General features: G+C 41.3%; 1 protein-coding gene across 2 annotated transcripts in view; it reads right to left on the bottom strand.

Moving 5' to 3' along the window:
• Positions 1–13,290, bottom strand: part of RSPRY1 (ring finger and SPRY domain containing 1) — a 171,679-nt gene that overhangs the window by 46,962 nt on the left and 111,427 nt on the right. For both annotated transcript variants that reach the window (XM_085637997.1, XM_085637998.1), the window contains exons 10-12: positions 12,258–12,401; positions 9,255–9,366; positions 2,214–2,316 (exon numbers count right to left, since the gene is read on the bottom strand). In XM_085637997.1, coding sequence (XP_085494123.1) covers positions 2,214–2,316; positions 9,255–9,366; positions 12,258–12,401 — 359 coding nt within the window. The remainder of the gene's footprint in view (positions 1–2,213; positions 2,317–9,254; positions 9,367–12,257; positions 12,402–13,290) is intronic.

A 13,290-nucleotide genomic window follows, 5' to 3' on the forward strand; every position in this document is an offset into this window, starting at 1 on the left:
GTTTCATTTATTAAAGTTTCCTACGTTTGGGTTGTGTTCACGGCCCACATCCACTGTATGTTACATTCTCATTTGGTATAGACACTTTATATGTATGTATGCCGAGTGTTTTAACTCATGTCCATTTTCTATTTATGTACAATTGACTTGTTTTTTTTTGCACACATTGTGTCCTCAAAGAGACAGGCAATGGGTTCTCACCCATATTTACTTCATGTGATTTATGCCGCACTTATGTCTAATTTTACCCTACTTAGGGCATTGTGAGGGTTCCGGTCACATTACTAGAGTACACAACACTTTTATTCTTGATCTTATCTACTTATGGTCTCCCTGTGATCTTGTACCATCTTCAATAAAACCTCCTTGAATCATCTGAACTGAGTAGACTTTATCACTACAGTTTTAATATCCGAAGTCAATGAATTTTCAAAGTTTAACAGATCTTCTTTTATATGGCGACGAGTTATTACCGTTCAGGCTTTATTTTTTACTGTGCTGATGTTGTATTGTTATCACCTATGTTTATTTGCTCTATGTATGTGCTTTTATGACAATCTGTCGAATAAAGCCTGTTTTGATTTGGTTCCTACCAGGCAGCCAGTACAGATACCTTTTAACAAGGTAGCAGAGGATCTGAAACTTCAGAGGAAGGTTGCAAGATTTGTCAAAATGTTACGTTTGGCCTCAGTTGTGGCAGCAATTTAAAACACATCTGCTGCTATTTGTACCACCCATGTGACCCCAAAAATACCTTTTCTGAAGGAGGATCAGAGGGATAAGGAATATCCTCTTCTGGAGAGGACTCTAGACTACTTGTGTTTTGGAAGTCGAGGTATAGGCTACCTAGTGTCCTGTAAGAGGTTGTCAGTCTCAGAGTCATCATCCTAAGCATGGCCAAGGTCCATCTCGGGCAAGGCAAGGACACTGGAGTCAGAATCAAAACATTCATCCATTTAGGGCAATGTCGAAGCCCAAAGAAGGTGTTCTTCTAAGAGTACATCAAACAGACCTAAACTTTTCCTTTTGCGACTGTAATAAGGTCAATCTACTTCATAGGTTTTAGAGGCAGCGGCAAAATCAGTTTTGAGGGTGGAGTCTTCTGCAGCGGAAAGCATACCAGGGGCCCAATTCACACAGGTATACTTAGACTTGAAGTCTAAGTTTACCTTTATGAATCTGGCCCAAGGGTAACACCTTGTACCAAACTGGTTTCTCCGAAAGCGGTGCCATGGATAGAGCCAGGTATTGCCAGAAAACCAAAGCAGCACCTGTGGCCCACACTTGGGGCGGGGTTAGGATAACAGGGCTGTTCCTGAAGATATTCAGCATGGCGTGCAGGGAGGCCTCGACCTACACAGGGTAGACCCATAAAAAAGGAAATCATACTTCACCTACTTTAATGCTGGAATAAGCTCCAGTGATGAGGAAGAGACCAACGTTAGGAATGCTGTTGGGACTCCAAACTGTTCCAGGAGCCGGGACTATTTTTATAAAGGAAAAGAGGATTCTTATTCTTAGTGTTTTTTTCTGGGAATACAACTTGGGAGATCATTCCTGTGTAAGAGACTTACCTGAGGGGGCTACTTTGAAAAATACCTGCTGGCATTGGCCAAACGTAACTTGACCTCCCGCTCTCTAATATCTTTCGGGTGCACCAAGGAAAAGGAATGACAGGAAGAGGGGTCATGTTTGAATACTAGACAACACAGGCAGATATCCTTGTGGAACTCTAATTACAGCATGTAAACAGGATTTAAAACTGGACACCTCAGACGGAGATTTGTGACCTAGATGTTGTTGATAGTTATGGAAATTCATTGGTGAAGTTCAGAGAAGAGCTCCGGACCCATGAAAATGAGTGGAGAAAAAAAGAACTACTAAAGCGCCAATTTATCTCCAGATGTAATCACGTTCTAGGCAAGAGGAGCTGCTGTTGAAGCTGCAAAGAGCCACAACTGGGGATGCTGGTGTGCTATTGCTGGGTAAACGTTTTCAGATCAAGTCTGGCTCCTGGTGGATAGTCATTAAAAGAGGAATCAACAAGCAGGGAAATGGATCTATCAGAAGGATAAACGTTGCTAATTTTACTTCATTGGAAGTCAGTTCATCAGACTAACTGTAATGCAGAGGTGCTCAGATTCTAACCTAACATTTTAGTTAAAATAAACACCGTTTAGAGAACTCAATGTCTGCTCAAACATATTACTCACATAGCAGATGAAAAGACTTGCTTCTCTGGAGGAAGGTGATTTCCATTTAAGTAAAAAACCATTTGCTTTTTCTGTAGGTCCAACAGGAATCCTATTGTATCGCCTACAAAAATAAAGAACATGCATAATTCAGAATGTATGGTTTCATGATGACGCTAGTATTCTTTTATTTCGATTTCCTTTCTTCAGCTAGTTGGAAATGGTGCCACTGTAGGCAGGACCAGAAACCTCTTCTTGGAATGATAGCAGACACAACCTTTTGCTCAGGGAACCACCCAGAGTTTTATTTTGTGCCTACACATGCCCCACCAGTCACACATTCACCATCAATTGTCTCAATAGGTCTATTTCTGCAAAGTAAGATGGTCTCAGACTGTATGCTTAACACCCACAACTGAATGGCATAGTTGGTAATGGGAAGGAGGAAGAGCCACAACTAGTACTGGAATCCTCATGTACATATATTTTCCTCCCTTTGTTATTCTCTGAAGGAGGCTCAATAGAACATCCATGTAAACCTTTGAGGTCTTGACTGCCGCTCTGAAAGATACACCAGTTTTGGCCCCAGCAAGCTGATCTACAAGTCACAGGTCCCAACCACTATCTCATTCAACCCTACTCATAGATTGGTTTCAGTGGGAACTGCCTTCTACACTCTTGACTCACTCACAACTGTGGCATAAAATAAACACGCTTTTCAGGGATAACATTGTTTGAGGATCAGATAATGAAAAAAACGGATTTTAAAATCCTTTTTGAACCACCACTTTGGTTATTGCATGATGTTGCATTCACTCTTCCATTAAGTCAATGTATCAAGATTAACTTTTATAAGTCACTTAACATTCAGTTTTGGCAAACATTTTTGGTAACAAACTTTATTGGCATTTTCCGCATATATGATACAATCACAATGATAAGTAATGCAGTGTGAACTCAATGCATGCATCTTACAAGGCAACTGGATCACCCATAGTTAAATAAGACAAATAGCAGCAGTAATCTAAGTGGTAAAATGCATAGAAGAAGCTAGGATATCTATACTTGTGGCACAAATAAGTACCAAGAGTGAGTCTCAACAATATAAAGAACCGTGACCAAAAGGAAGGGAGGAAAAATAGTGTTGAATGGCTAAACAAGCAAATCAACAGGGTGAACACAGGGGCCACGATGTCGCTGGGGCGCAGATGGGGTCTTTATTAGGAAGGGCGATATAGCAGGGGGTCATGCGGTTAACAGGGCAAGGACATTCTGCAAGGGGGCAACGTTGGCTTGTCGGTATATGAAATTACAACATACGTGGGATGGGCGATCCTTAAGCAGACCAAGATGACTGAATGCTTGCCAGACAGGGTTTTGTTTGGAGTGGGAAGCAGGCAGCTGTCCGTAGAGATCAGTGGGCTATCCTGAAGCAAGAGGTCCCACGCTGGAGTATGTTCTGGACTAGGTCAGCCCTTTTGTGCTTCCAGCTTCATAGCAGCACCTCGCATTCAGTTTATCTGGACAGCTCCCGACTATTTCAGGGGAGAGGGTCCGACAGGGGACCTCCAAGCCAGAGCAATGTTTTGACATGCCAGGACAAACGCCAGGTTCGCGAATTTAGACAAATTTGGCGTGAGGTCTGAGGAACAATCCTAGCAGGCACACAACTGGTGTTCTTTCGAAGGTGCGGTGCACAGTGACACAGACAATGGCTGTCACCAACTCCCAGAATGGGTAAGAGTCAGGCAGTCCAATACCAAGTCTGCACCATCTAGTCATTCCATCTGGATCCCTGGGAACATTTTATTAAGTGAACTAGGAGTCTGGTACACCCTTTTGCTGATAATAATATTGAATCTGTTTACAGTGGGCATTGCAGGAAGACTGGGGTGGATAACAGCACGTTGGCCCAGTCTCTATGCATCAGCGACTGAACCAAGTCCATGGCTCAGCTATCCCGGCAAGAAGAGAGGTTGCATTTGTCCTGAGTGGGCAGAGAGCTATATAGCAGCGTAATCAAGTGGGCTAGACTGTTGTGGAGCAAATGGTCTTCAGACACTCATGCTCAATAGATTCCAGGCCCTCGATGCCCCAAACCAGCTGAACAGCAGCCACTACAGTGCCATATAAGAGAAATTGATAAAGAGGAATAGCAAACTCAGCAATTATGTCCTGGAAGTTCATTAGTAGGCAATTCGAGACACAGTACCAGAGTCTAGTCAATCCCCTACGCTGCCACTCTCGCAGCCCAGCCCAAACCACTATGTGCAGGAGGTAAGGTAATATTGCTGATGGGAGGTCTCTGGCATAAAGAGGTTTTGTCTTCATACACTGGAGTTCTGGGGTCAAGGCATAGTGAAGGGTAGGCAGCACAGGACCGTACGCTTCCTTATGGTCAGTGTTGGCAAACTTTATTGTTATGAAACTCAGACAAACTGTTTTAAAGATGTCCTCAATTCATAAACTGTTGCTTTTGAAAACACATTTTATAATTAGTTTGTGCGCTTGCACTAGGACATGGACGGTATACCAGGGCCACCATAAGGCAAAGGGCAGGTCACTTATGGCTGCAATATGCAAGGGACACCATTAAGCAATGTCAGGGGGTCTCCAACCTTTTCTATAATGGAAGCTACTTCTGATTAGTGAAAATCGTTGTGAGCTACTGAAGGCCAAGTAACTTGCGCGTTTTTACCAGACATCCCCTCGCCCAGCTTCATTGATTTTAAACCGAATGTCCATGGAGCCCGCATTTATGGTTTGAACAAAATACTGCGAGACTAACGGTACTGTGATAGGGCTGAATTGTGTGTCAGTGAGTGCATGGTCTGTGGCGCAGTGGAGTTTGGGATTGGGCAGAGAGGCTAAGCCCTCCCAATTAAATGTTACATAGATTGATCGATGGTGATTGCTAAAAGCAATTACCATGCTTTTAAACTATTCTTAAGATGCAGCATTCACTGCCTTTGTCTACCGACAAGTCCGTTCTGCAAAATGGATGTCAAGCAGTCAGGCAGGTTTAATTTAGACAACTGCGCAAGCACGAATGTGTCTATGGCCAGCACTGCAGCAGTAAAAATAAAGCAGTACGGGCTGACATGCTGTAAGCCCGATTCTGCAATAATTAGGGTCCTCTGGGCCCGCCTAGAAATGCAGTTTTAAAAACGTCACATTCTAAAGCAGCCCCGGGCGTGTACAGGTTCAGCCCTGTACTTCTGGGGCTGCTTTTCTATCATAAGGTGCCTTTGCAGCATTACTTTACTAGGTTGGCTGGCCTCTCACGTGCTATAAACAGATACACAGCGCATGCTTCTGCACCTCGTTAGGCCACCAGCGGAGTGCAGATCTGCAGCTGGGCCTCGTTGAAAGGGCTTCCTTGGACAGGCTGTTGGAATGCAGTGCCTCCGTCTACTTCGACACCGTGACTGGAAAAGAAGACTTCTGAGGGAGAGTGGTATCTCTACTTTATCTCTCATCCAATCTTCCTTTTCAGCACTGTCCTGTGTCCTTGCCTGTCGCTCCCTCCGTATCCTGCGGTTTTCTCTCCCTAGTCCTTCTGTGTTTTAGCAACAATAGAGACGGTGAATTTCAATAGTTTAAATGAAATGTTTTCCTGTGCTGCCAAACACGAATACCAGGCAGACAGCTATTCAAAGTTAAGCATTCCTCCAAGGGAGCCTGCTGGCGTGAAAGCAACGTAAATGTGCAGTACAACTTATTATCTGCAAGTGTAGAGCGGTTGAGCTTGGTACTGGCTTTAAATGATCTAAATCACTCTAAGGTTTGTGACAAAGATTTATTGTTTTTAAGCTGTAGTGCAAAGAGTTTAATGAGCTGTGATGTGTGCACTTTTAATTGTATTTATATTGCAGTTACTAACCTGACCAGGTGTTGAAGGGACAGTTATGTTAAAAAAACAAAATGCATTAAGTACAGTTTCGGCAAGACTCAAATCTATATTTTGGAAGCATCATTTCATCTTAAGACATTTTGCACATTTTGTAGCAATCTATCTTACTGTGTGTAATGCAAGTTGAAAATAATGCCTTACATATTCACTGTGCTTTCTGTCACAGGCTGTGACTTCATACCACTAAAAATACAGACGTTACTATTCTGCACTGCACCAACAAAAATGTAATTCTCCGGCTCTCTGGTTATACACATACCTCTGCAGTGTGTTAACAGACTTTCATAATGTACTAAAGTGTGTTGGTCACGGAGTACTAATTTATTTTTCTGTTAAGTTCCTGGTTATTTTATAGGTAGCTACCTGCTGGTGAAAAACTTAGATTATTTGGGGTTTTTTAGCCACACCTTTTGTACAACTGATCTCACATTTTTAAAAGTGTATGTAAAAGTGCTTTCATTTGTCATAATGAAGAAAAAGGAGTTTTGGTGAAATAAAATATTTGCCTAAGTTCAGAAAATGTAAGTGGGATAGCTGTGATTTAGCAATATTTTCTGGCTCAACTTTGTACAAATCAGGTTTTTAACCTCTTTGTGCAGTTTTTATATAGTGCGAAGTCGACTCAAAATAATTTAGCTCTTTCATGGGCACCAATTACATTACACAAAGTCTCATTCATTTTTTATGGGCAGATGTGAGATTAAGCGATTTGCCCCGAATTGCAGGATATTCACACTGAGAATTAAGCCTGGTTCCCGAGTTCCTAAGTCTCCAGCTCTGGCCGTAACACCACATCCTGACTAAAGGGATGTATGAACATGTGTGTGAAGAAATGAGATGCATGCATATGGGTGACTGAGAGCTTGTAAAGTGTGTACTTGTGTCACAAGGCACATGTACAAAGAAAACATAACCATTTTTTGTTTTTTTTAAATGGGTGAAAGTTAAAGTGCAGAAAAATGGCTGTATTTTTCAGTTATAAATATGACGGTCTAACAGCCACTAGGAGCCAGATGCCTGCTGTGTGTAATGCGACACTTTGAAATGAGAGAAAATTCAACAGAATAGGTAACTTTGTTTATATGTATTATATAAAACTCATCGTTTTAATATTGTCGCATAGCAAAGTGTCTTTACAAACAGCAGGCATTTTACTTCCAGTGGACTGTAGATATGGTGCAGTTTATAGAAGGAAAATACAGTCATTTCTTTGAACGTGAGGAATTTAAAGTGCAGAAACCTTCTTCATAAAACATTAGGACATAATTGGCTGAATTTAAAATAAAGAAAAAAAATGTTTCATAGAAACATTTTTCTTTACTTAAATTTCTCCAATTTAAAAGAAAATGGTTGTATTTTTCAGTTGTAAATATGGCACTGTCTACCAACAACTGGGAGCGAGATGCCTGCTGTTTGTAAATGCAGCACTTTAAAAAAGGGAGAAAGTTCAAATGAAGAGTTAACGTAATCTTTAAGTTAACTCTTCATTTTAGTTTATTCTCATTTTAAAGCATTAAAACATCATTTTGTTCTCATGCTCCAATATTGAGTTGCAAATGAGTTTTATTTAAGAGTTAAATAAGTCAGTAGTTAAGTTCTGAACCTCTGTGACTCACCTAAATTATAGGTGCTCACCTTATGGCTCTGCTATCTGCAATCTGATAATAATGTAAAACTAACAAGTATTTCCTTAACTTTTAAAGGAGAACACAACACTTATTTACTGCACTACTTAGTTAAAGATAAACCCTAACCTGGGAGATACTCTGAAGGTTTCTGCGAGCTACTAGTAGCTCGCAATCGACTGGATAGAGACACCTGAGCTAGGGGTGTCCATAATGATGTAACAGATGGCTACAAAAGAAGAGATGACAAGTATATTGCAGGGTGAAGCAGTGGATAAAACCACTAGAAGAAGCGAGTCCTAGGAACCTCGAAGCAGAGCAGATCGAAAGGGGAAGAAGTAACCAGAGAGAAGGCAAAAGTAACTGAAGGAGTCTAAACACAAGAGCTGGCCTTTTCATATGTGGAGTTACTGTATTGCTGCTTCAATTATATGACTTTATGTTAAACCATATTTGTGAAATAGCAAAACTATTTACATTGTAAATTACTAATAAAATCAGCCTATGGCTGATGAATGTGAAGAACGAAACCTAAAACAACCAATACATGTATTCTTAGAATGGAGTATGCCAAAGTCTCTCTTGCTTCCCACTGGGAACAGCGCACTTGAGGAACAGGCTCAAGTCTGACGGATTATTTGAAGTATTCAGTTAGATAGCCCCTCCTTCATGTAACCAAAAGTCAGGGGTATAAAAGAAATATAGATGGACAAAATTGTGAATAACAGGGATGTTTTTCACTGAGAGGCTCGGAGTGACAAAGAGACAAGAGAGAAGAAATAATTGTCTATGATGCCACTTCGAGCCATAAGGCAGTTGTCCAGGGCAGCTACAAACTGGGCATCCGTCCATCCTAGTCACAGTAGTGTTTAATATGGTCTGAGCAAGCTAATATGAAGGAAAAAATGAACTATAGCACATGTGGAGTAAGACTAGTTTCCACAAACACGCTTGGAAGCTGGGATGCTCATCTACATTGAACTATATAATTTTATTTTAAGAGCAGCTGTATTGCTCTCAATTCCTGCCTCACTCCCAAAGATTTAAAGCTGCCCAAGATTCTGTTATTAAACTTAATCAAGAATTGCTTTTAGGGAAGCTCTAGACCCAAAGACAAGCGGAGGACATCAGCTAAACCAATTCAGAATTACGATCACAATTAGATTCAAAAGTGTCACTTGCAACTCTTGGGGACAATTTTAAAGTACATGTAGATAATAACGTAGGTAGCAACATTTGTGTTTTCCTACAGGATGGATTTGAACTACTCTAGGGCAAGACCATATTACTATATTGTAGTCAGAAGGGACACTTAACCAGGGTTGTAGTGCCTGCCTGTGGAACCGGAGCGTCGCGATTGGTACACTGTGTTTCAACAAGTTTGTGCTCACAAAAAACACAAGGGTGTTTAATTTGTTGTTTCAATTATTTTGTCGCTGGGTTAAAGAATAACTCATAGGGAATTACAATAGTGTGAAGAAGTTTAGGATAAAGAAACAAAAAAAAAAAAAAACATTTCATTACCTTCCTTCCAGCATGGATGTGAATGAGGTTTACTTCTCGCATTATACCAGATGAGTTGCCGGCAGCCATCGTACGCACAGGAGTATTCATCATCTCCGATACCATAACCTTCCTTTAAAGAAAAAAGGCCAACATAAATGTTCTATTTGTATCACTTGGCATACAAGCATTACTCCCACCTGCACACAGACCATAAATAAATGTTTAAATACATAGCTTTCAAATAACCACAAGAACTACTGGGTACAATTTGGCAAACTGGAGATCTATAAATTCAACATCAAGGTTCTATTTTCATTTTGATGATAGGGCGGCCTTCAGATTACTGCTATATTACAGGATTTGGGAGACCTTTCTTAAAAAAGGCACTTCAGACATTTACCGCTAATTGCAAACGTCTTAAATGACTCATATCCACTTAATGCTGCTGGAGTACGGACACAAAGCACACATATTATGACAAATACCAGAAGCACATTCTGAATCGTTGTAATTTTTTAGGTTTCCGGTCTTTTTATTATTGTAAATTTTATTTCATTCATATCTTACTTCACACTTTTCTTGGTTTGGCTTGTTGGAGACCACTTAATTTCTGTACAAAATCTCATGATTAAAACTTAAATTGAATTTAAAACCAGCATTGGCATAGCCAATAGGTCTCGCTTTTAGGACCTTATAAGTATTTAGTTATGCAGCACAATATCCTTTGTTGCATGGCTAAACACTTATAATGTCCCAAAGGCGAGACCTATTGTCTATGCCAAGGCTTGTTGGACTTACCATTAAAAGGAGGTTATCAGTTCTTTTAAGTCATCACGCCCAAAGTAGTATCAGTGTCTTTTGATGCAAACCTTTTCCCCTACAACAACCTCCCATGTGACTCTTAGTCAGATACTGATTGAAAGGCCATTTGCAATCGTCAAATTCTCACAGAAGGAGCTCAGCTGATTTGAGCATCTTTCCCTATGTTGTAAGACACTACAGCACCAGCTTTTTATTTTAATTCACCCCTTCATAGGCTCGCAAATAACGCAGGCTGCTGCTGCGGATTCATTCTGGCACGCTCAATCACTGCCAGATTTGTATCTGCATGTGTGGGGGCTTCAAAGATATTGTCTATATCGGCAGTGCCGACACAATTATACACTACGGGGAGCACTGCTGATATGGACAACATCCTTGAAGCCGTAATTAGGGACCAGTGACGGCTCAGTCCTGAGCCCTGGTGGTACTGCTTCCGCAGCACAAATGAGGGGCGCCTTGTCCTTAGAAACGCAGCGTAAGGCTACTGGAAAAAAACAAGCATTGGCAAGGTCATTAGATCTTGCCTACGTGAGATCTTTTGGCTTTGTGAATGTTTTTTTTTTTTGTCCTGTTGTACAGTAGCTAGGCTGCTGTGCAGTATAGTTGAAAGTTATTTTTCAAAAAGTGCTAGGACGGGCCAGTATTGACCTTTCCATTACACTTTTCCACGCAGCGCAGCAGCCGCTGTACTGTACAGCATGGCAAAAAAAATTGACACAGCCGTATAGCTCTGTTATTTGGCTTTTTCGATATTTAAGCCATGTTGTACAGCAGCACGACTAATGTGCAACGTGGTTGAAAGTAAAAATGGAAAAAAGGCACCATGATGTGGCCATCGTTGAGCAGGTCACAGCACTTTATGTACTTGTAACCCTGCTTCATAGAATATGTGCTGCTGTACAACATGGCTAACAAGTCTGAGATTAACTTTGTATCAAATTGTGAAGTTGTTATTTCCGTTATTATAACTTTAACAGAGAGACAGCTACGTGGGTGGTGTTCGTCTTTTAAGTACTTGACTCGTATGAAATCATTACCAATGTTTCTTTCTTAGGTAATAAACTCACGGAAAGACACAAGAGGGCACGGTTTTATGCCACATGAAACACTGTCCTAAGAAGGAACAGATAAACCAGATGTAGAGTATTTGATCAAATAGAGTAAATCAAAGAGAACATGTAGAAACAACTGATAAATAAATGTCGAAAAACAGAAGATACAAAGGTGACACACAAAAGAAGTGCCAGGAATATAGCAGTTTGATGTAAAAAAATGTCAGACACCTAGGAAATAATGGTAAAAACACAAGGTATACAGAGTTCTCTTGCCAGATTACTCGGGTGATGAGCATGATTACATTAAAAAATAACTGCACAGACATAACATTAAAACAAGACGGTAAAAGTGAAAGCAGGGGTGCAATATTAAAGTACATACATCTGAATCGCAAAGTAAGCAAGGAGGAGACCACGTTATCATTGTTTGCGCCTGGCACACCTTTCAAGAGGTGTGCCGGGCGCAAACAATGATAATGCAACCCATTATGGTGTATGCGCTCCCCCCCAGGGCAGCTGCGACCTCGCGCTGCCCTGGGGGCAGCGTATTCATGTGAAAACACAGAGCAGTTGTTCCGTGTTTTCACAGTGCAGGCGGCACCCGCCTGCACTTTCAAAGGGGATTAGAGATCCCCTTGCAGGCGGGTGCAGTCAGTCCATGGTACCCCTTTTACCCCCTGCATAAGGCTGCTCTCAGGGAGCGCACAGACAGTGCGCCACCTTTTAAATGGCACATTGTCAGTGTGCTTACTGAGGGCTTCTTTGACTCTGCACCTGCGTCTGTAATATGGCGCGGATGCAGTCAAAGGAATTCCCTCATTTGCATAGGGCACGCCCCTATGCAAATGAGGGAACACCCTCTTGATAGCGCTTGCGCTTTAAGTGCACCAGCGCTATCTGCATTATAGAAGGGAATGCACAAGCGTCTGCGTCCCCTTCTACAATACCAAAGTGCACCGGAGGCGCGCAAAGACCCTTGGCGTCCCCAGGGTACCATCTGTAATACAGCCCCAGAATTGTATTTGCTGAATTCTCAGTTTGTGTGCCTGGTGGGATCAAGCAGTAGTTTGGGCATCAAGCTAACTGGTTACAAAGCAATGACTGAATATGGTTAATGATAAGATTTCACAAAACATGCACTTACATGATTAAGAAATTTGCTGTCTTTGGTCGCCCAACCAATTTGCATTACGCCAGAGGTAACAACTGTAACTTCATAGTACCAGATTCCAGAATCAACACAAAAAGTACATCGAACACTTTCAAAAGAAGATGCATCACATCGGGCCTGTAACATCAAAAAGCAGAATACATGATTTCTCTTCTGAATGAAACATTAAATGGAAAACAAAGCTTGAACGCTACAAAATACAGTTAACACCAGTGGTTTATGAGCCCAAAAGTCTGTTTGATGGGGACACATTAGGCATTGGCAGTGTCTGGTCTATGCAAGCATTCGAATTATAAAAGATAAGCAAATGAAAACCTGTTCCACTGTATCTGCAGCAATTTTATGTCATAGGTAAGCAAGACAGCAATCTCAAGTGACTGCATTGCTGAGAGAGTTCACAGGGAGACATCTTTAAGACCACACCAGCAAACTAACTCCTCCCCCTTCACTTACCCAGGCAGTCTCTTCAAATGCCCTACAGCACAGCACCTCAGGTAGGGTAGCCTCTTCCTACACTACACATTAAGGAGCAATGGGGTCCCCCTGTATTCCTCAGAACCTAGATACTGTTTAATTAATTAGACAATTAGTTCTGTCAGACATGAATTTAGACAATCATTTAATAATTATATATACAAGGTATGATATATATATATATATATATATATATATATATATATGTATGTATATACACACACACTGAAAAAAATCAAAGGTTACAGGAATCTTATAGTTAGGCTCAGATTTCACTCGTACAAAACCATTGACATTCAGCAGTTCTAGTTACCTGAGCGAACTACAACTTGCACCCCCACAATGCACTGCTTATGACCTCACATACTTCATCACCCAAGACATGGTCAGTAACATTACTGATTACATATAAAACTACACCACCAGAGGGCTGAATGACAGTCCTGTAAAGATCCAGCACAGCCATGCCACCCAACTGCATGGAGTCAGCCAAAAGACTGAGGAACTCAAGCCTCAGCTTCTTAGGTGACAG

The sequence above is a fragment of the Triturus cristatus genome, chromosome 12, assembly GCF_964204655.1.
Source record: "Triturus cristatus chromosome 12, aTriCri1.1, whole genome shotgun sequence".
NCBI classification, from domain to species: Eukaryota; Metazoa; Chordata; class Amphibia; order Caudata; family Salamandridae; genus Triturus; species Triturus cristatus.